Source organism: Colobus angolensis, unplaced genomic scaffold, assembly GCF_000951035.1.
Source record: "Colobus angolensis palliatus isolate OR3802 unplaced genomic scaffold, Cang.pa_1.0 Scaffold31, whole genome shotgun sequence".
Taxonomy (NCBI): domain Eukaryota; kingdom Metazoa; phylum Chordata; class Mammalia; order Primates; family Cercopithecidae; genus Colobus; species Colobus angolensis.
This window is the reverse complement of record NW_012116377.1, coordinates 9,027,939-9,051,731: the sequence shown is the minus strand read 5'-3', so window position 1 is coordinate 9,051,731 and position 23,793 is coordinate 9,027,939. Positions and strand designations below refer to the sequence as shown.

Genomic DNA, 23,793 nt, shown 5'->3' with positions numbered 1-23,793 from the left:
CTCCATCTCCTGACCTCGTGATCCACCCGTCTCGGCCTCCCAAAGTGCTGGGATTACAGGCTTGAGCCACCGCGCCCGGCTTTTATTTCCTAACTATAAAATGAGATTGTTGCATGAACTTGGCTTCTAAAAACTTTAAATAAAGTGTTTTTTAATTCTTTTCCTCAGAAAAGCAGTTTTGGTCATTTTATTAAAACCTGTTTATTCTACTATGTGTGAATTGTACTTCACTAAAAAAATATATTTTTTTGCTGAGGTCAAAAGAGGTGGGGACATTTGAGTAATTTCAGCTTTGATGGAGTGCAACCCAGCTAAATGTATTAAAGATATATTAAAATAATTTTTAAAATTAAAATTAAAAATACCAAATACCTGTAATCCCAGTAGTTTGGGAGGCTAGGAGAGAGGATCGCTTGAGCCCAGGAGTTGGAGTTCAGCCTCGGCAACATGGCTAGAATCCACCTATAAGAAAAAGGAAATTTAAAACACCAAATCTATTAAAGTTAAAAATACCAATAAACCCCTAGCATTATTTATAGTGGGGAAGAAATAAACTACAAACAACAACCTTTGCACCTCAATAAAAAGAGTGAATTGATAAAAGTAGGAGGTTGAACATAAATTCCCTAGCTCCATCAGGTATTTTGACATCTGATATTCTGATTATTAACTTCAGTGAGGGGGGAGAGTTTCCTCTGTATAGTTTTAATAACCCTTTTCTCCCTGATCATTTGTATTATATATAAATTATATATATAAAAAATATATATACCAAAATTATTTTTTTAACTTTTCTATACATAATAGAGATGAGAAAAAGACCCTAGAGAAAAGTTCCCACCATCATGTATATCTGGTACAAAGTAAGTATTCAGGCCAGGCGCAGTGGCTCACACCTGTAATTCCAGCACTTTGGGAGGACGAGGCGGGCGGAATTCGAGACCAGCCTGGCCAACATGGTGAAACCCCGCCTCTACTAAAAATACAAAAAATTAGCCAGGCTTGGTGATGTGCGCCTGTAATCCCAGCTACTCGAGAGGCTGAGGCAGGAGAATTGCTTGAACCCGGGAGGTAGAGGTTGCAATGAGCCAAGATCATGCTACTGCACTCCAGCCTGGGCAACAGAGCGAGACTCCATCTCAAAATAATAATAATAATAATAATAATAATAATAAGCATTCAATAGCTGGTACTATTTGGTTGTGCTTCCCTGGATGTATAATGTTTTCTCAGTTGAGGCAATACTGTTTATATTTTGTAGTAGCTTTTTGATTGAGCATTTGATTTTCATTTGACCTGAATTATTTTGCTAAGTACCTTGGCTCTCAGCTGGTTGTTTGCCTGGCCTCCCTCCCTTGACTTTTGGATTTGGAGAGTCAAGGTCTCAAGAGCTTGTTGAGAGGACAGAGCCCCTCAGGGAAAGTGTCCCCTAGGTGGTGGTTATACCTTGCCTCCTGTATTGATCTGACGGGCAGATCACACCTTTTCATAATAATGATTAAAAAGCTGTAGCCCCATTAACTGGAAAGGAACTGAGAACCGTGTGCTCAGGACTTGTTCCTTGCAGAGATGAAACAGCTCTTTGATGAGCTCACTCTGTCTTTCTCCTGCTGAAGACAAGTCACGTTGCCCATAGACCACAAAGTAAAGAACCCCAACACCCAGCATGGAGAGGAGGTTTCTGTCACCTTTTGTAACACAGTTTGTGATAAGGAGAAGAATCTGTTTCCTTGTATGAGGACAAGATGGCCCAACTTCTGAGTGTTCTGGATGTGACTATCACATGCCAAGGTGGTGGAGGCACCCCAAGAAGACTATCTCAAGAGATAAAAACTCTATTTTTCCAACTTAAGGTATCAAAGGACATTGTATTGAAAAAGCATGGCTCAGAAAGCACCTTATGGGCTGATTCTGAATCCTCTGATCTCTCTGGGTCAAGGAAAAGCTTATAGACAATTCTGAGCTCCAGACCTTTAACTCCTAGAGGAAGAGTGTCTGCAGCAGAGGGTTTGTGGCATGTAGGGCATAGCCTGGTAAGTGACTAGGGCAGCATTTACAGCTGTAGTAGGGAATAGTAGGAACCTTGTGTTGTGCTCTCTGTGAAAGACAATGAGACTTCACTTATTTTGCTTCTTGTTGGAATCGTTGATAGATTTTTCTTTTTGTTGTACTTTTTACTAATACTTTGATTTGGTATGCACTTAACGTGGGGAGCTAATGCCAGTCTCCTGGAACTGAATGAGGGAAAAGATACGACATTCTTTGCACTGTTGGTTCTGTGCCAGGCATCCGGCTGGATGCTTTATGTTATCTCATGTAATCCACAGAGAGTGTGTCTGATTCAGAGTGGGGACCTATGACCACAGGAGTGTAAAGTTCACCTCTGCTTTTAGGAGTGAAATGAATGGGATTCAAATAATACCTTCTCTTGGCAATGATCTTCTCTTATAATCAACCCCTGACACATAGGTTAAGGTTACCAAAATGATAACTTGCATCAAATGATTATTTCTAGAATAACCAGTATTTCTTTCAGTATACCACATAAGAAATCACAAAGAGAAAATTTAGCTAAGGTTTTTAATGGAAAGCTATCATTATCTTGTTTTTTGTAGCCAGTAGGCGTAAGCCAGGAATCAGGTTGGAAGTGGGAGCCCTTTTGGCGGGGCTGAAAACTTTGATCAAGATTCTGCCAAGCAGTTCTTTCAGGACAATGACTCTGCTCCACTGATTTCAGTTAATCACAGCAGGGGACAAGGCCTCAGAAGAAAGGGCTCTCCATCCTGTGATCTCCGTTAATGACTGCAGGAATTAAAAAAAGAATTTTGTGGGTAACGAAAGTGAGGGCGGGGTGTCAATACATATGGTTTTTAAGTTACTGAGATTTTGTTGGAATTTAGTTATTTTTCTTGTTTATGAGGAGGAGAGGCTTTAGGGGCAGGTAAGATGGGGTAGATGATGCAACAGACCATGCTGCAGGTGCATTGCCTTCTGCAGGGTAGATTGTGTCTATACTTCGGGCTGTGCCATACTTCGGATAATGACAATAATTTAATAACAACAGACTGCATATATAGGGGAGTTTAAATTTAATAAATCAGTTCTGAGGTAAGGATTTAAGAAGACACATATCAAGCTAGAATTATTAGTGAAGTTATTACCTTCTGGCCAGGGAAGCTGGTTAGTCTGAGCATCTCAGCTGAGGGGAAGGGGCTAAAGAGGAGAGGGGGAGAAGGGCCTCTGGCCCTTGGTCACCTGGAAGCTGAAGGACTCAGGGGGTCCAGCTCCAGCCTTGGTCCTCACACTACTGGGCAGTGAGCAGAGCCAGCATCTCAGCCTGCTGAGACATGGACAGCAGGCCTGGACTACATGTACCTCTGGAGTAGGCAGCACTGTGCTCCTGGTCTCCTGGAACTGACATTACTTACTCAGAAATGGAATGTCTGAGATCATTAGGTCAACTCCCTCACAGATGAGGAAACTGAGGCACAGAGAAGTCAAGTGATATCTCAAGTGAATGCCAGAGCTGGGACCAAAGCTCATGACTCTTGATTCCTGGCCCAGTGACTTTAATGCCCTTGACTAATGGGCAGCTCTGCAGATGGAAAGGCATTGAAGGCTGGCAGGGAAGAATGGGAGAGCCAGGCAGATGGAAGAGAGTGGAGGGGGCAGCTGGTAGGAAATGGGAAGGCTGTAAAGAGCCAAAATATCCGTTCCTCTTGGCCATGTCCCAAGGACAAACATAACTCCCAAATGTTCCTAATAAGGGCATAAACAGTCACCCAGAAGAACCACACAAATGGATTGACCAAAGGCCATGAAATGTTGTTTATGCTTAATGAGTAAGCATTCTTATTTATTCAGACTCCTAATCCAGCTCTTTAACCTCATTCTTTCCTTTTAAGTCGTTGGAGCCCTTCCTTGCCATTACTCCCTTCTCATTTGTTGTGTGGCTATCCTTGTACCCAGGGACAACTGCAGTTTAGAATCTATCTGCCCATTTCTCTCAGCTTCTGGGGCAAAGGAAAATGAAGAAGATGATGATGAACTTAGGCAGTGTGACTTGCCTGAAGTGTTTGATATTCTGAAAAGGGGCTATAGGGAAGAACAATGAGCAAATTCATAAGTCAACATTATGTTTATCCCTCTATTATGAGGGATACTGCCTCTGCTTCTTTTGTGAGGCATAATTATTTGTTAGTTTTAGCAAGACATTTCTCTGCCTGCTGATAAGGAAACAAAAAAAGCATTTACTGTGCTACTCTAGAATGTGAACTGTAAGCTGTGGTCTTTTTTTGTTTGTTTATTTGCTTTCAGTTTTAATCTGTGATCACAGGCTTAGAGGTTGAAGGGGACCATGGAGGACTGCCAGCCTCCCCACCCTCTTTCATGCGGGGAGCCTCTTCCCAACAGCCCTGCCAGTGGCTCAGATCCCTTCCCTCCGAATCCCCACAGAGAGTCGTTTCTACCTCTGTGGAAGCACTTGCTTCATTTTGCCTTAAATTACAGTTATTTGAGGACTTGTCTTAAGTCTCAGCCGTGAGCCCCTGTGGGCAGGGGGTGGATGGGCAGGAATCCTATCTTATTCCTCTTTGATCTCCTACAGCCCCCAACACAGAGCCTGGCCCGCTCTCCACAAATATTTGAATGAGTGACAAGGTGTTAAGAGTCTACAGAAGCAGCCACAGTTGGACACCTCTAATAGCTAGAAAGTTCTTCCCAAAAGTAAGCAGAAATATACCTCCCTGTGTGCCTTGGGAGGGAGGAGAATGTAATAGGCAGTGACAAAGGGCTGGGTATCTATAGGATATATCTGGGGACAGGGCAATACCTTGCTCTTACTGCTTTTCTTGCATTCCATCTGGCCAGAGTACACAAGGCCTTTCTCCAGGACAGGAAAACCCAACAACCTAGATAGATCTGGGTAAGGGGGCAGGAGCATGGATTCCAGGATTTGAATCCAGTTTGGGAGGACAGCTGTACCAGACCCTGTCAGTGTCCCACCCATATGGCCTCAGTCTGCCCTGGGGGTCATCTGCAGGTGATTCTCGTACAGACTGACCGCTTCCTGCATTTATCTGCGGTGATCACTCTCTGACCTCAGAAGTGTGCTTGGTCTGTTTGTGGGTTCGGATGGAAATGCCAGGAACTTACCCCAGGAAGGACCTTCAACCAAAGATCAATGGGACTTAGTGCATCAGTAACCCAGATTCCTCACCCCTCAGTGGGACAGCTCAGAGGTATGTTTTATAGTTTCTCAAAAGATCTCAACAGGGATTGAACCCCAGTTGCTCATAGAACTTAACATATCCTTTATTCATTTCCCTCCCTTTCCTCATTGACTTCCCCTCCCTTTCACTATGCTTCCTGGGACCATGCCCAAGTAAACTCTGTCTCCCAAATAGTCGTCTCAAGGTCTGCTTTGGGGAGAACCCAAAGTAAGACAATGACATGAGCAGGAGATTTGAGGGACTTCCCATACGATTCTTCCCATAGAAGATAAAACTGTCTGGCTCTTGAATTTTTAAAAAAGAAGATAAAACTGTCGAAATCAGTGTGTGCTTTCCCTTCCTCCTTCTTCCTCTCTATTTTTAAGTGCAGAGTGGTTTTTCTGTCAGTTCTATAAATAGAGTTTAATTTTCAGTAGAATTTGTGTCCTAACTCAGAAAACGAGGTTGCGAATGGTTCCTACAACTTTGAGGGATAGTTATTTCTCATAACAAGAATCAGTAATATCCTAGTCCTCTTAGGGAAATGCACTGTGTCAGAAAGGTCTCAGGACAGACTAAAAAAAGAGATGACACATAGGAGTCATTAGACATCAGGAGGGATTTGTGTAGAAGTTCTTCACTTAACTTTTTAAACTTTCACGGAGACATTTTAAATTAAGAGAGACCCTACCAACCTGGCCCAGGTTTGGGATGGAGTGCTCAGAAGTCAAGGACAGCTAAGACGAATGGGCACCATGAGGGAAGTGAGAGAGGAAAATAAAGAATCTTCATTAAACCTACTCAGTATTAATGAACTACACCTGAGTTGATAGAACCTGGAGAAAATGCTGTTACTGCAGAATATGTATAATCATTTGAGAAGATTTGTAACAAAGAATGAAGGTGTGTGAATAATCTGCCTCCCTGGTCCTCCTTCATGCAGACATATTGTGTGATTTGGAAAAGCTCCCTGTGGATGCCACAACCTTACCTGATTGTTTTGACACCTCAGACAACTAATAGGAGATAGCAGTTAAAAATAGCCATAATCACTACTGTCTTATGTTTGTGAGATTTTTCTTTTGTCTTGTTCCTTCCTGGAGCATTTTTCAGTGACCTAATAGGAAACAGCATACATGTTCATGAATTTTTAATTAGCAAGCAAAGATGAGAATGAATGTAAACAAAACACAAGATGACAGGAGACAATGGGCCAAGAGAGCCTCTCCTTGACGCCTTTTGGGGTACCCACAGATGCCTTTTGGGGTCAGGTGGGGAAATCTTCCTAAATCAAGCAGGGTTAAGAAAGGGCTTCACAGACCTTATTATTAGCATGGAAAAGTGTGTGGCTTCAAATGCTGTCTTTATTTAAACCCTGTTTGATGACCAGTGCCTCAGCTCTTTTGGCAGGGCTGAAGGAGGTAGGAGGAAGGTGGGGACATTTTGCTCAGTGATAGGAAGATATGGAATTACCACGTCTCCTTTGCCCTTTTTGATGAGTACTTCTGCCCTGTTTGTTGTATGTAGATGGCAGTAGTGTCCTGGGTACAGCGCTCCCCTGAACAAGAGAGATGTCTCTGCCTCCTTTAGCTTTGCCCTCATCTGAGCCACCGTTTCCAAAGAGCGCTCTTGAGAGTTATGTGCCATCCCTGGGAATGACTTCATAAGATGGTTGTGAGGATAACTAAAGCAGTCCATGTAAAGTGACTGCATTAAAGTGCATTAATAGTTGGCACAAAATCTATGCTGGTTCCCCACAATGAGAGGTCCCTGCTATCTACTGAAATTGAATTGTAGAAAAAGGTTTCCCTTGGGCCAAAAACAAATACACTAGTATGGCCTGTACCAGCCTCTCTCAGACTTTTGTTTTGGGCAGCTCCCTTCCCCAAATATGTGCCCCACAGGAATGCCCAGTGGATGTCTTTTGAGCCTGCCCTACTGAGCACTCCCCTTTGCTTTCTAGAACGCCTACGTCAACATCAACCGCATCATGTCCGTGGCTTCCCGCCTCTCTGAGGCCGGCCACTATGCCTCACAGCAAATCAAGCAGATCTCCACCCAGCTGGACCAGGAGTGGAAGAGCTTCGCCGCTGCCCTGGATGAACGCAGCACCATTCTCGCCATGTCTGCTGTGTTCCACCAGAAGGCTGAGCAGGTAAGGCCAGAATCCTGCAGCAGCTGCTATTGGTGGGAAGGGTTGGGCACAGACAGGGAAGGGCTGGAGGGGAGCACACACACTGTCTATAGAGTGCTCCGCCTGTCTTTTTGAAACACTGAAGACCCTGTGGAGTCATTGCAACAATAACCTGTGTTCGACCACATTCATGGCCCCTGTGTGCACAAAGAAACCTTGGTAACTCTTGGTGACTTTGCTTGTCATACAAACAAGAGGGTACCCAGAGCCTTTTTACTTTTTGCTTGGTAGTGGTTGTGTGTGCACGTGTGCATATGTGGACTGTCCGCGTAGTGTGCATTCTCAGAGCACAGATCAAAGGGGTGAATGTAAAGTGATCATTGAGGTGCTGAGAGCAGGGGAAACTAATTTTACATGAAACATTTGCTATGGATAATGGTAATACAATAATAATATAATGGATCAAGATAATAATTACTCGTACTTACTAAGTGGCCAGGCATTGGCCAGTTACATGATAACCCATTTTACAAAGAGGAACACTGAAGCTCAGAGACATTGATTGTCCTGCCTAAGATTCCACGATGTGTTGGAGCCTGTATTGAACCAGCTCATAGAGAGACAATTGTTAAATTTTCAGGAATTTTGCGAGCTGGTTATCACATTCTAACTATTGCTTGATTATGTAGGTTTATAATTAAATATGTTATGTTAAAAGCAAAGTTAATAAATACTCAAAACTCATCACTTGCTGATTATTTTACAACCTGTTGTTATTACCTATGTTTTTGAAATCATTTTTATGTATTTATGTTTTTCTGTGGTGGAAATACCATACAATTGTGTGCTATGTGTGGATTACTCTTCCCAACTCCATGTTGGTGATGTCACACTGGTAGCTTAAAATACACCATGGTAGGAGTTTCATATTATAGAAATTATCAGATGCTACAAACCAGGGATTAATTCATTGCTTTATTGTTGCCTAGAGTCTAAAGAAAATGAGGGAGAAAGTGTTTGAAAATGCAGACTAAACTTAAAAATGTATCCTGTGTATAGCTGTTACGTTGTGAATAACACACAAAAATCAAGGAAATATTCTTCCAATATTCAAAAACTGTTATTTGGTTCAGCAAAGACGTCGCTGACATCCTTGATGAACAAGTGATGTTCTGGCATAGTATTAAGGTGTTTTTCATCTTTGTCTCACTCCTTAGCATAATGAAAATATCAACTAGCATGTGTGTCAAAACTATAAATGTTTGTCAGTTGCAACCATAGTTCAAAAGCATCCTGTGAGAATCAACTGGCTACATTAAATATACAATACAGAGCATTGTATATGTTGTTCTCTGTAAATGGTGTGTTATACATTCTTTATATCAGTAGAATTTGTAAATGCACTTACCTGTATATATGTAATATATAGTCATATACACACATACATATATATGCTGGTTGTTAAACATTTACTAACACACCACTGCTAAAATCACACAATCTATGAGTAGATAGGCTATCAACTCAGGTGTGTTTAACACTAGGCCTGTGGTCTTAACCTCTGCATTTCTTTCTTTGCATTACATTTGGGTAACATAGGCCAAAGAGAGTCAGACACCTGGTCACACCTTAAATCTCTCCCTCTGTTACCCTCTCTAGCGTGGAAGGCAACATAGCATAATTAAGAGTCTAGACTTTGAGGCAAGACACATGGATTCTGATCCCAGCTCCACCATTCATTCACCCTTAGACAAGTCATGTCACCATTCTGAGCTTGTTTCCTCTTCCATAATGTGGAGCTAATCATAAATAGTACAGGACTGTGCTAAAGATACAACATGAGAGATGGAATATGTAAGATGCCTCGAGTGCTTACTAAGCAGTGGACGTTACTACTATGGGTATTTGCACCACGTACTATCCTGGTATCTTTTTATTTCCTCCACCTGAGAACTTCCCAAAGACTGAAATAATACTTGTGTCAAGCCCAACCCTATACTTTGAGAGGGATGTGGCCATATCTTTTTGTCGCTGTTGTTAAGGTTGTTGGTGGTAGTGACTGATAGTGACTGGTTCATTCTTAGGGCCATGAGAATATTGATGTCCAGTTTCCTGTTCTCTCTTCAACCATATCACTTTCATACTTTATTCAAGGTTTGCCCAGATTGTTAAGGAAGACCCACTGCTTCTCTCTTTGTCTCTCTGGCATTATATCCTTGAGGTGATCATTTTGTGGGATATGCTACAGGCCACCTGTTAGAATATTGCAGAGAAATCCCAAGAGCCTTGAAGCAGTGCTCCCCCCATGATTGACACAAGAATGTCAAGTGGCTCCTAGGGTCATTTGTAAAGTAGTTATTGGTGGAGCAAAGAAGCTTCTGAGATTTCAGCATGTACATATTATATGATCTGATACTGGATGGCACCTGGCACTCTTCCAGAATTGCTAAGAAATGGTCTAATGTGTTACAAAATGTACAGAATGAAAAGTCAACCACAACAATCAACAGGCTGGGGACTGAAAGCTGACAGTGACAATAAAACTAGAATGCAAATGGCTGCAGTGTCAGAATTGAGAAAACTGGAGAAGTGCACATTTATTTCATGTTTCCTGATTTGGACTGGTTTGGATCAGAAGCAATTTTATTTGTATCTATTTTTAATGCAATTTCTGTAGGTATTACTAGTCCTTCAGGGACACTCATAAACCATGCTTCTTTTTAACTGGGGAAAAAAATGACTCAAGGCTATTTTTTTCCATGCATTTATTTAGGCAGCTCTTTATTGTCCTCATATGGGCTGTTCTTGGCAATGGGTTTAAAAGGTATTTAGGCAATTAATTTAAATGGAGCTGTGCATCCAGGCGAGAGGAATCACAGACAGAACGATTCCAGACTGTTGGGTGAATTATTTGCATTTTCAAGGTGCATTTTTCCACCCAATAAATCGGAGTGATTTCAGTTACCTTACCCTTTGTGCATGAAGACCCATAGTCTTCCACAGCTGTTAATTTTAATTTTAAAATAATTTGATGTCTGTCAAGATCTATGTCTATATATCACAACCCGGGATGCAGTCGGTGTAGCACAGCCTGTCCCCCTAGACTGCCTCTCTCGTTTCCACCCTTTGGGGGACTGACCCAACAGTGGGAGACCTGTTGAGGGCAGTCTGCATCCCATATGGGATGGTCTCTGCAAGTTCCCTGGGTTCCTGATGGTCTGTGTGAGGTGTTTTTTGCTTGTCTTCACAACTGGATGTACACACTGTAAAGCACAGATGTGGAACATCTCCTTATATTACACACAGCCCCTCACATATGCCTGTGAGTGTGCCTGGGGCAAGAAGCTCTAATGTATCCGTGGAATGTGGTGAGCTGTTTCCATACCTGGACGTTACAGTTAGTGTGTAGCTATAACCTGTTGAACATCTGATGATTCACCTGCCCCCTACAGTTTCATAATAGTCAATTTTGTGGAGACTATACTTCCTAAATGGGTACCTGGGTCTGATTTCTTACTAGGAGTTAGTGTTTGTAGAATTAAAAAACTCTACCCTCTACAGTGGTCTCTGAAGGCTTTCAGAAGTCCTGATGTGTTTTTTCCCAAGGTATCTGACGCTCTCTCCATAATCCACCCAACTCCCTACCCCCAGTGCTCCCCCACTGATCCACCCCGCATCTCCTTCCAGTTCCTGTCGGGAGTGGACGCCTGGTGCAAGATGTGCAGTGAAGGTGGTCTGCCGTCCGAGATGCAGGACCTAGAGCTGGCAATCCACCACCACCAGACCTTGTATGAACAGGTGACCCAAGCCTACACAGAGGTGAGAATGGAACAGGGCAACCATGGGTCTTGAGCATTTCTGCATGTGGGTGGGTGATGAGGACACTGGCCTGTGCACTGTGAAATAGACTGGGTGGGACTAAGAAGAAGAGAGGCTGTTTTTCTTTTTTTGGTGACATCTTTAGGAACCTTGATCTATGAACTATGGTGTCTCCAACCAGGAAGGAGAACAAATTGGGGCCATTATTAGGCATCACTTTGGTGCACTCACATTCATTCTCTCTCTCTCTGTCACACATACACACACACACACACACACACACACACACCCCATACACCTGCCTTATCCTGTGTGTGAAGATTGTACTCTCTCCTCTTGGGGGAGGAATATAAGAAAATGAAGCTGTGCTTTTCTGGAGTTTGCTTTCTGGTTGGTGAACGGACATGTATGCACTAGCTCTGCCACCTTTTTTATGAAGTAGCTCATCAAAAAAATATTAATTTTCTCACCAGAAGACCCAGAGGAAAACACACAGCGTGGAGATAAGTGTTTGCAGGAGTAAAAAGCTTCCATGAATGTGAAGGACAAAGACTCTTCCATTGAAAAATCAAAGGCAGGGGGTTGCTGTAAAGTAAGAAACGGAAAAAAAAACCTCTTGACAGTCCTCTCAAAGTAAAAGGAAATAGCTACATAGGTACCTCTGTGTAGATATATACAAGTTAGTATGTTTACTAACTGGCATGAATTCTGAGGAAGGGGACTGAGGGATGCACAGGGATGGGCTGATTAAGGAAGCTGGATGAGGAGAAGAAGTGAATTCACGTACAGCCCATGTGTTTCCTCTGGGCAGGATTAGTTAGAGGAGTATTAAAATGGGTTCCTGGACCACCTGCATCAGACTCACCTGATACAGATTCCTGGGTACCACCCCAGACTGAATCAGAATGTCAAGAAGTGAGACCTGGAACCTACATTTTAATAACTATTACCCTATTTGAGTTTGATGCACATTGAAGTCTAAGAACCAATGGCTTCTGGGTAAGAATAAGGGTTTTTGCCACAGTCAAACTGAGTTTGAATCCTGGCTCTCTGATTTACTAGCTGTGTGACCTCAGACAAGTTACTTAACCACTTTGAGCCTCGTTTCGTCTGTGAAATGAAGGTGGTAACACCTGCTTCATAGGATAGTGTTGAGATTATAAAGGTAATGCGTGACAATTCACAATTGCAGAATTGTAGAACCAGCCTAAATGTCTATCAGCCAACGAATGGATAAAGAAAATGTGGTATATATACATCGTAGAATACTACTCAGCCATAAAAAGGAACAAAATAATGGCATTCACAGCAATCTGGATGGAGTTGGAGACCATTATTCTAAGTGAAGTAACTCAGGAATGGAAAACCAAGTATCGCATATTCTCACTTTTTTTTTTTTTTTTTTTTTGAGACGGAGTCTTGCTCTGTCGCCCAGGCTGGAGTGCAGTGGCCGGATCTCAGCTCACTGCAAGCTCCACCTCCCGGGTTTACGCTATTCTCCTGCCTCAGCCTCCAGAGTAGTTGGGACTACAGGCGCCCGCCACCTCGCCCGGCTAGTTTTTTGTATTTTTTAGTAGAGACGGGGTTTCACCGTGTTAGCCAGGATGGTCTCGATCTCCTGACCTCGTGATCCGCCCATCTCAGCCTCCCAAAGTGCTGGGATTACAGGCTTGAGCCACCATGCCTGGCCATATTCTCACTTTTAAGTGGGAGCTAACCAAACACCACCTGTTCCCCAAAACGATTTAAATAAATAAATCATAGTACCCAACAAAAAATTTTAAAAAATAAAATGAAGGTAATGTATATAATGCACTTGGCCCAGTGTCTGACAATAATGAGTACTAAAAAATGGTAATGTATTCTGTCATTGTAGAAGGCACAATGAAGGACTTATGAGCCAAATCTGATCTCATCAGCTCTTATCCATATGGCCCAAAGCTTTCTGTCTTAAAACAGAACTGTGCCTCTGCCCATGGGTCAAGAATCTTTAAATTTACTCCTTGCAAAATACAAATATAGAGAGTACAAATGAGATTAATATTATACTTCCACATATGTGAGGTGCGGGTGTAATTATACATATAGACACAATATTTCTCTCAATTAATTATCAGGCCCTAGCATTGTGAGGCTTAAACCTTCCCTTCAACCCCACTTCAGAGGCCAGTGAGCTGTCCCTGCTTCCTACAGATGTAGAGACTGAGGCAGAGAATTGGAGCTCATGCAGGGTGGATTTCTAGGACTTGGGCCTCCATCTCTAACCACCCTGCCCTGGACATAGCATGGTGCCAAAAGACAGCATTTGCTCAGAATTCCAGGAAGAGAGCGCTCCTAGGTTTGGTTATAGGATATTTGTCTTACTCATGTCTCTGGTGGGCATCACCTCTGCATTATTTATAAGCTACTTCCCCCACCCCACTCTCCTGGCAGTCAATTATGGGAGATGGGGATGGTGGGATTGGGTGGGTGGTGGTGGTTTCCTCTCCTGACCTCTGCTGCACTCTACTCCAGCACCCCTCCTAACCACCCTTCCCTGAAAGCATTTCTGTGGCCCCATGGGCAGGAGGAGTAACAGCTGCTTCTGTATTCCTGGACCCCCAGCCAAGCTATTATCAGGGACCAAAGGAAGGGTGAGGGGAGTACGCAAACCCGGCAAACAGCTTCATCATCAGAGGTGTGGAGATGGAAACACACCTCATTCCCTACCTTGCTGATGAGATAAAAGACCATTTTCATCTCCAAAAGCCTTCTTTTGGGGAAGACTCCAAGCCAACTTTGATTTAGTTGGTAACCAAGTTTGGGGACTCAACATTTCTATCAATTCCCAGTCACCCCTGTTTTAAATTGGAAAGATGCATGTTCTGTTGGGTACTTTGCCAAGTACAGGAGAGCCACAGGTGTTGATTGTATGATGTCACTTTCCAGAATTATTGATGCCCGCGATTGTGCCAGAACTCCAATGAGAAGAATGGCAGAGAGTGTCATCCCACTTTTCTCAGACTGAGGGCGAGTGTTGGAATGTGGATAGTGTGTCCACAGTCTAAGTGTCCCAGCCTTTCCCTGCGTGTTCTAGAAAAATGAGGATTTTACAGCTTTTTAGTAGAAAGAAGGGGGTTGTATAGAGCGAGAGCAAAGTATTTTAAAAGGATAAAGACAAAAGAAAGAAAATGACAAGGAAATAAAGAGGATAGGAGGGAGATGATGATGATTATGATGATGGTTGTATTATTCTGTTCTCATGCCGCTAATAAAAACGTACCTGAGACTGGGTAATTTATTAAAAAAAAAAGAAGAAAAAAAAATAGGTTTGATGGACTCACAGTTTCACATGGCCATGGAGGTCTCACAATCATGGCAGAAAGTGAAGGAGGAGCAAAGGCATGTCTTACGTGGTGGCAGTCAAGAGAGTGTGTGTAGGGGAACTGCCCTTTTATAAAACCATCAGATCTCATGAGACTTATTCACTAACATGAGAACAGCATGGGAAAAAACCATCCCCATGATTCAGTTACCTCCCACCAGGTCCCTCCCACAACATGTGAGGATTATGGGAACTACAATTCAAGACGAGATTTGAATGGGCACACAGACAAACCATATCAATGGTGATGCTGGTGAAGATAAAATTGGTAGCCAGTATCACGTCAGGCTCTATTCTAAACACTGTATGTGTGTCAACTCATTTAATCCTCACCATGACTTTATGAAATATGTGCATAATTATCCCTCTTTTACAGAGAAGGATACTGAGGACCAAGGGGGTTAAATAACTTGTCTCTTGTCACACATCTAGAATTTTAGAGCCAGATAGAGGAATTTGGGAAAGAAAGAGCAGGAGAGAATTATGGTGGGAACTTATATTGACTTCATTTCTGAAATGAAGTTATGCTGTCTTACCTGGTGTGAGTCAGTTAAAATATTTACCAAGCCTGGGCGCGGTGGCTCACGCCTGTAATCCAAGCACTTTGGGAGGCTGAGGCGGGCAGATCACCTGAAGTCTGGAGTTCAAGACCAGCCTGGCCAACATAGTGAAACCCCATCTCTACTAAAAATACAAAAATTATCCAGGCATGGTGGCACGCGCCTGTAATCCCAGCTACTCAGGAGACTGAGGCAGGAGAATTGCTTGAACCCGGGAGGCAGAGGTTGCAGTGAGCGGAGATCGCACCATTGATTGCACTCCAGCCTGGGGACAAGAGCGAGATTTTGTCTCAAAAACAAACAAGCAAACAAACAACAACAACTAAAATTTGCCAAGTGCCTACTGTGTGCCAGGCACTGTTTTGGGCATTGAGGGGACAGCAGCAAGTAGGCAGTGTCTCTGCCCTCACAGAGCTGAAATTCAGGAGGGGAGAGAGTCTCACAGACAACTGGCCAGCACTCTAGCAACTCCCCCATCAGGGAATTCCAGGTGCTTAGCCCTCCACCAGGCTGGAGGATCATGGCAGCTCTGGCTGGCTAGGTGTCTGGGTATGGGATTCCTGAGATTCTCAGAAGGCATAATCAGGGACCCTCAGGCAGATACTTACTGCTTCTCTCTGTGCCCTGCCTATCACCCTTTTCCCTTAACCTAAACTTCTCTCTTTCCTGCAGGTCAGCCAGGATGGCAAAGCACTGCTAGATGTGCTGCAGCGGCCCCTGAGCCCTGGGAACTCAGAATCCCTCACGGCCACAGCCAACTACTCCAAGGCAGTGCACCAAGTGCTGGACGTGGTGCACGAGGTGTTACATCACCAGCGACGGCTGGAGAGCATCTGGCAGCACCGCAAGGTGCGGCTCCACCAGCGGCTGCAGCTCTGTGTCTTCCAGCAGGACGTACAGCAGGTAACAGGCTCTGAGCCCTGGTGTCCATCATTCATTCTAGGAGGCAGACCGAGCTCAAGTCCCTGACCTAGGTGATCAGGCTTAGGAGAGCACAGACTTACAGAGGGAAAAATGAAATTCAGCTCTCAACTGCTCCACAGAACCCCACCAAAACACAAAACAAAAACTGGACCTGTGAATTGCGTGTTTCTTGCCTAAGTGACTTTATAGACTGGCCTTCTCACCGTGTGGTATTGTAAAGGGAGACTCAGTTTCAGGAACTGCAATTCCTCATAGTCATATGGCACATTTTTCTTTGGTTTTGTTTTGTTTTGTTTTTTGGAGAGAGAGTCTCGCTCTGCTGCCCAGACTGGAGTACGGTGGTGTAATCTTGGTTCATTGCAACCTCCACTTTCTGGGTTCAAGCGATTCTTGTGCCTCAGCCTCCCAAGTAGCTGGGATTAAGGGCATGTGCCACCACATTCAGCTAATTTTTGTATTTTTGGTGGAGATGGGGTTTCACCGTGTTGGCCAGGCTGGTCTTGAACTCCTGACTTCAGGTGACTCACCCGCCTTGGCCTCCCAAAATGTCAATATGGGTTAGGGTTAGGGCCAATGTGGCACATTTTTCTTTTGGTAAGCTTGACCCACACTCAGGCAGTGATTGCTAGATAGCTCAGGGGTGGGTGGTTATCTGAGCACTCTCAGGCTTGGACCTCACATACGGTCCATCTGGGATGCAGGTGGCCTGCCAGAGTGGAGGTGAAGTGGGGTGCAGGGACCTTCAGAGGATTCCTTGACAAGGTTGGACCAGGAAAATCAGATTTAAAACCTGGGCTGTTGTTCAGTGTATGTTTCATGATTACAGGTTATTTCTGACTTTATGTAGTTTTTTTTTTGTATTATGACATCAGTTGTGTCTTTTTCCTTTACCACGAATAACAAAGAAATGGTTATGTTTCTGACCACAAAAGGACAGTCTTGCTACAAATGCCCTTTCAGATGAAATAACCCATTCTTTTCTCCTTGTACTTTCTCTGTTTCTGTCTTCCAGGGGATCCTGGGATCTTTGCTGGAGGACTGATATACTAGGGTGGGGGGGAGCTGGTTGGGAGATGGGGACTGAGATCCAGTCTCACTCTCTGTCATCTCTCTCTCAGTTCACCGTAGGAGAACTAAGGAGGGGCTTAGTTGTCCTAGGATGGGCTCTGCAGAGCTTCAGAGGAGCTGCTGGGGTGGACGCACTTGTGTTCAACACCTGTTTGACTTTTCTGTGGCTACCGTGTAACTCCAGGATTATACATATAAAATAACAATTCATTCTCCTTTCATTCTTTTGTGGTATCGGCCAGGTATAATCCAAGGATAATCTAATTTATCTACTGTATTGTATAATACAATGTAATCCATTGTATATTTCCAGTGTAGTGAAATACAGATGGAAAATTGAGAGCCAACTGTACATGTCTTTGGGATATTGGTTCCCTTCACCGGTGTCATTAGAGGGGCCTCTGGTGCTGGGTGCCTGAAGTAGTCAGGCTGAGTGGAGGGAGAGTTGAGCATTCTTGTCACTGACTGTGACACCCTCTGAATAGGGGGATAGTCACTGTGCAATCAGTCCCAGGAGCAGATGGGCCTTCGAGCATGTCCTCACTTCTTGGGCTGCCATAACCCACGTTGCAGAGTCCTCTTCTGACTGGAGCATCAATTGAGTCATCAGAGGCAACACCTCAGTCCCAGGAGAAATGGGCACTACTGATGTGCTGGCCGCAGTTCTGAAGCCCTCATGGGGCCTGCTGGGAGTGGAGAAGCAAATGAATCAGTTGCCTACTCCTGCCATCTGGAGCTATCCTGATAAATATATCACTCCTGAGTGCAGGAGAGCACAGGAGGTAGTCTGTGATTGAGACAGAGTGAGGTACCAGCCTCTGAAGGCACAAAGGAGAGGCGTTGCTATTTCAGTGAACTCTCCATGACTCTCAGAGATGATCTGGGCCATGAATTGTAATATATCCATGGTGTCCTCTTTATCCTCATGCTGATTTTACAGCTGTTGTCCTGGAGAGCGGCAGAGGGGCTGCAAGGAGGGTGGGTGAAAGGCCTCCCCAAGAGGAGGGTGGCATTCCAGACTCCAACTATCAGGGAACTGCTGTGATCTGACTTTTCTGTGGCCACCATGACATCTAAACTAAAGCTAAGAAAAAGTATAAAACCACACCTGTGCTTGTTCTGCATCATGCTTTTAAAAATGAGAGCCTTTCTGAAATTAGGACCCTGTCAGTTCATCACTTTCTTGTTTGTAAATCCATGAGCATGAAATCTTTTTCCATTTATTTGTGTCCTCTTACTTCCTTCAGCAGTGGTTTGTAGTTCTCCTTGAAGAGGTCCTTCACATCCCTTGTAGTTATATACCTAGGTATTTTATTCTCTTTGTAGCAATTGTGAGTGGGAGTTCACTCGTGATTTGGCTCTCTATTATTGGTTTATAGGAATGCTTGTGATTTTTGCACATCCCAGAATTATGCAAAAAATCAATTGCATTGATTTCGTATCTTGAGACTTTGCTGAAGTTGCTTATCAGCTTAAGATTTTGGACCAACATCTAAAGAAGTAAAGAAAGCAAGACATTACAAGTTTTGATGGAGGTTTAAAATCTTGAATTTTTAGAAAATGCTCTGAATCCCAGAAACCTCAAAGAAATCCAGGGATCTGGTGAATAGCAATGTCAGGAATATAAGACAAGGTGAGGACAAGGTGGCTCTTATCATTAGAAGTTACTATAAGAAATTGAGAGTAGAAAATATGTACATGACTAGGTTGTATTTCTGTCAGTCTTTCTACCTCATGTGTAATCTTTTAAAGTTATTTGAATATTATCCTAAGCAGACTAACACAGGAATAGAGAACCAAACACCACATGTTATCACTTATAAACAGAAGCTAAACACTGAACACACATGGACACAAAGATGGGAACAGTAGGCACTAGGGACTGCTTGAGTGGGGAAGGTGGGAAGGAGGTGTGGGTTCAAGGCTGCCTATCAGGTACTATGTTCAGTATCTTGGTGATGGGATCACTCATACGCTAAGCCTCAGTGACATGCAATTTACCTATGTAACAAACCTGCACATGTACTCCCAAACCTAAAATAAAAGTAAATAAAAAGCAACAAAAAATAAAAAAAAAAAAAGATTTTTGGGCCAAGACGATAGGGTTTTCTAAATATACAATCATGTCATCTGCAAACAAAGACAATTTGACTTCCTCTCTTCCTATTTGAATACCCTTTATTTCTTTCTCTTGCCTGATTGCCCTGGCCAGAACTTCCAATACTGTGTGGAATAGGAGTGGTGAGAGAGGGTGTCTTTGTCTTGTGCTGATTTTCAAAGGGAATGTGTCTAGCTTTTGCCCATTCAGTAGGATGTTGACTGTGGGTTTGTCATAAATAGCTTTCATTATTTTGAGATACGTTCCATCAGTACCTAGTTTATTGAGAGTTTTTAGCATGAAGGGGTGTTGAATTTTATCAGCCTTTTCTGCCTCTATTGAGATAATCATGTGGTTTTTGTCATTGATTCTGTTTATGTGATAGATTATGTTTATTGATTTGCATATGTTGAACCAGCCTTGCATCCCAGGAATGAAGCTGACTTGATCATGGTGGATAAGCTTTTTGATGTGCTGCTGGATTCGATTTGCCAGTATTTTATTGAGGATTTTTGCATTGATGTTCATCAGGGATATTGGCCTGAAATTTTCTTTTTTTGTTGTGTCTCTGACAGGTTTTGGTGTCAGGATGATGCTGGCCTCATAAAATGAGTTAGGGAGGAATCCCTGTTTGGAATAGTTTCAGAAGGAATGATACCAGCTCCTCTTTGTATCTCTGGTAGAATTCGACTGTGAATCTATCTGCTCCTGGACTTTTATTGGTTGGTAGGCTATTAATTACTGCCTCAATTTGAGAACTTGTTATTGGTCTATTCAGGGATTCAACTTCTTCCTGATTTAGTCTGGGAGGGTGTCTGTGTCCAGGAATTTATCCATTTCTTCTGGATTTTCTAGTTTATTTGCATAGAGGTGTTTATAGTATTCTCTGATGGTAGTTTGTATTTCTGTGGGATTAGTGGTGATATCCCCTTTATCATTTTTTATGTGTCTATTTGATTCTTCTCTCTTTCTCTTTATTAGTCTGGCTAGTGATCTATCTATTTTGTTAATCTTTTCAAAAACCAGCTGCTGGATTCATTGATTTTTTGAAGGATTTTTCGTGTCTCAATCTCCTTCAGTTCTTCTCTGATCTTAATTATTTCTTGTCTTCTGCTAGCTTTTGAATTTGTTTGCTCTTGCTTCTCTGGTTCTTTTAATTGTGATGTTACAGTATCAATTTTAGATCTTTCCCGCTTCCTCCTGTGGGCATGTAGTGTTATAAATTTCCCTTGGAGCACTATTTTAGCTGTGTCCCAGAGATTCTGGTACGTTGTGTCTTTGTTCTCATTGGTTTCAAAGAACTTCTTTATTTCTGCCTTAATTTCATTATTTACCCGGTAGTCATTCAGGAGCAGGTTGCTCAGTTCCCATGTAGTTGTGTGGTTCTGAGGGAACTTCTTAATCCTGAGTTCTAATTTGATTGCACTGTGATCTGAGAGACTGCTTGTTATTATTTCCGTTCTTTTGCATTTGCTGAGGAGTGTTTTACTTCCAATTATGCGGTTAATTTTAGAATAAGTGTGATGTGGTGCTGAGAAGAATGTGTATTCTGTTGATTTGGGGTGGAGAGATCTGTAGATGTCTATTAGGTCCATTTGGTCCAGAGCTGAATTCAAGTCCTGAACATCCTTGTTAATTTTCTGTCATGTTGATCTGACTAATATTGACAGTGGGGTGTTAAAGTCTCCCACTATTATTGTGTGGGAGTCTAACTCTCTTTGTAGGTCTCTGTGAACTTGCTTTATGAATCTGGGTGCCTCTGTATTGGGTGCAAGGAAACCCAATGCACCTTCTGCTTTTTATTCTCCCCTAACTCTTCTATCTTCCATGTATGTAAAAGGGCTACTTTCAGGCCCAGATACACCTGAATTGTGGTGGGAGGAACAAGGAGTCACTAGATTCTTGCTCTTTCTGGGAGATGCAAATTTCATTCTATCTTTTCTTAGCTAGACCAACTGTTTCCAGAGCATTCCCTGCAGGCAGGCCACCTTGTTCCGCCTCACCTTCTTCTTCACTCTCCATTTTTTGCAAAAATGAGTCTATCTCTTAGCAAATCCTAGACAGACAACACTCTTTGGTAGAACAGTAGGTAGGCTCTTTGAATAAAACACAAACATAGGAATAATCTCCACTGATTATTTAAATCAAATAATTCCATGTTTTTATCTTTTAGTGTGACTTTAACCCTCCTACCCTCAACTTCTATTTTTTATTATAAAGTAATTTAGTTTTTCTGTAGCAAATAAAAAATATATCAATTGACAGAGGCCAAGCACGGTGGCTCACGCCTGTAATCAGCACTCTGAGAGGCTGAGGCGGGAGGATCACTTGGGGTCACGAGTTCAAGACCAACCTGGCCAACATGGTGAAACCCCATCTCTACTAAAAATACAAAAATTATGCAGGTGTGGTGGCACACACCTATAGTCCCATCTACTCAGGAGGCAGAGGCAGGAGAATTGCTTGAACCTGGGAGGCAGAGGTTGCAGTGAGCCAAGATCACACCACTGCATTCCAGCCTGGGTGTCAGAGCAAGACTCCATCTCAAACAAGAAAAAAGAAGAAAAAAGAAAAAAGATGTCTGTAAAGTGTTTTGGCACACCTTCTGTATGCAAAGTCTTGTGCTAGAAGTTTGTGGTCTCTGCCTTTGAGAGTAGACACATACACCCAAGGATATGTTAATGGTACACAGCTATCTGTGTTCAGAGCCAAAAACAACCAAACAACAATGAGCTTATTAGAGTCAGGGCAGAGAGAGTTCACTCTTGTTGGGGTGTGCTTTGCGCTGGCCCTTGGAGCACAGGAAGGGGAGATGGGGGTGATGTTCTTGCGAAAGACCAGAAAGCAGAGAACTAAGTTATAGGCAGGTCACAATGATGAGGAAGTCTAACTGGACACCTACTCCTGGCAGCGATAATGGGAGGTGAGACTGGAAGGGTAGGGAGGGGTCTTATTGGTGTGAGTAGGTCAGTGACACATTTGAGGCTCCTATTTTTAGGTTCCACATTTGTCTTATTTTTAAGCAGTATGGTCAGGTGAACTAGGGAAGGGCAGTGATGTCAGAATATATCTGGCCTGGTGACTTCCATTCTGAATTAATGAAAATTAATATTCATTTAAAGTCCATAGTTCCTGTACTACAAATAGATTGTACCTGCTTCCCTCAGTTTTTCTGAAGCCTCAGGTGGAAAATTACAGCTTTTACTATGTCAGCTCTAGTTTGCCAAAGGCTGTCTCAAAAGGATTTGACTGTAATTTTCTAAAAACTCCAAATAGTCAATCTTTTACTAGCTCCATTGACTATAGTCTCTTAATCATACTAAAACGGTTTGGTCATTGTATAATCCAGTCGACAGTTTTGCATAATAGAAGGTGAGCACTTCAGGTTGCTCTCAGAATCATTAGTTATTTTTAAAAAAAGTGACCAGAATGATGTCAGGTCTAGAAACTAACTCTTCCGATAAGAAAGAAGGATTAAAACATCTAAAAAGGAAAGGGTCAGGGCATATTCTGCACCTCATTAGATCAAGGAATGCACTCATGGGGGAACCATGTGTTCAACAGATGACTTGATGGGTGCACTGAGAAGGGGATTCAAATATCAGAGGAATGGTTGGATTCCAACGCTGAGATTTTGTTACTGGAATTAAATGTGTCTTTATAAGTTTTATTGTTCAAAACTCAGGATTCATCAACTTTATGAGTAAATATGATTGAGTATCTAATCTCTTCACTTGGCTTTTGTTTAATCTTCCATCACTGTGAGGCAGATGATAGTTTTATTCTGTCTTTCTGATGGGAAATTAAGGCTTAGAAAGGCTTAGTAGACTTGCCTAAGGTCACACAGCTAGTGGCAGATCAGGGATTCAATTCCAAGTTCACCTAATATCAAACTCCATCCTCTTAGCCTCTTTACTATGCCATATACCCTATGATCGGTGATGGGAATAAGAGACACAGATCATGCCCTTGAGAAGTTTAAAATTTAGTGCTAGAGTATCACTGATCAAAGTGTCCTGATCAATTACTTGGTCTCACAGGATGAGACTTGCCTAATATCATATAGCTGCTGACAGCTGAGATTGATCCTCAAACTACCTGTCCAGTAAGATTCAAGAAGACAGTCTTACTTATACACAAAAACCTCCCTCATTGCTAGCACAGCAGTCTGAGATCTAACTGCAAGGCAGCAGCGAGGCTGGGGGAGGGGCACCCGCCATTGCTGAGAATTAAGTAGGTAAACAAAGCCACCAGGAAGCTCCAACTGGGTGGAGCCCACAACAGCTCAAGGAAACCTGCCTGTCTCTGTAGACTCCACCTCTGGGGACAGGGCAAAGCTAAACAAAAAGCAGCTGAAACCTCTGCAGATGTAAAGGACCCTGTCTGATAGCTTTGAAGAGAGCAGTGGATCTCCCAGCAAGGAGGCTGAGATCTGAGAACAGACAGACTGCCTGCTCAAGTGGGTCCTGGACCCCTGAGTAGCCTAACTGGGAGACATCCCCCACTAGGTGCAGACCGACTCCTCACACCTCACACGGTGGGGTACACCCCTGAGACGAAGCTTCCAGAGCAAGAATCAGACAGCAACACTCGCTGTTCAGCAATATTCTATCTTC

At 43.0% G+C, this 23,793-nt stretch overlaps 1 protein-coding gene across 4 annotated transcripts in view; it reads left to right on the top strand.

Annotated features, from left to right (window-relative positions):
* KALRN (kalirin, RhoGEF kinase) overlaps nt 1–23,793 on the top strand; it is a 643,785-nt gene that overhangs the window by 228,898 nt on the left and 391,094 nt on the right. For all 4 annotated transcript variants that reach the window (XM_011950775.1, XM_011950777.1, XM_011950776.1 and 1 more), the window contains exons 7-9: nt 7,174–7,365; nt 11,032–11,163; nt 15,760–15,990. In XM_011950775.1, coding sequence (XP_011806165.1) covers nt 7,174–7,365; nt 11,032–11,163; nt 15,760–15,990 — 555 coding nt within the window. The remainder of the gene's footprint in view (nt 1–7,173; nt 7,366–11,031; nt 11,164–15,759; nt 15,991–23,793) is intronic.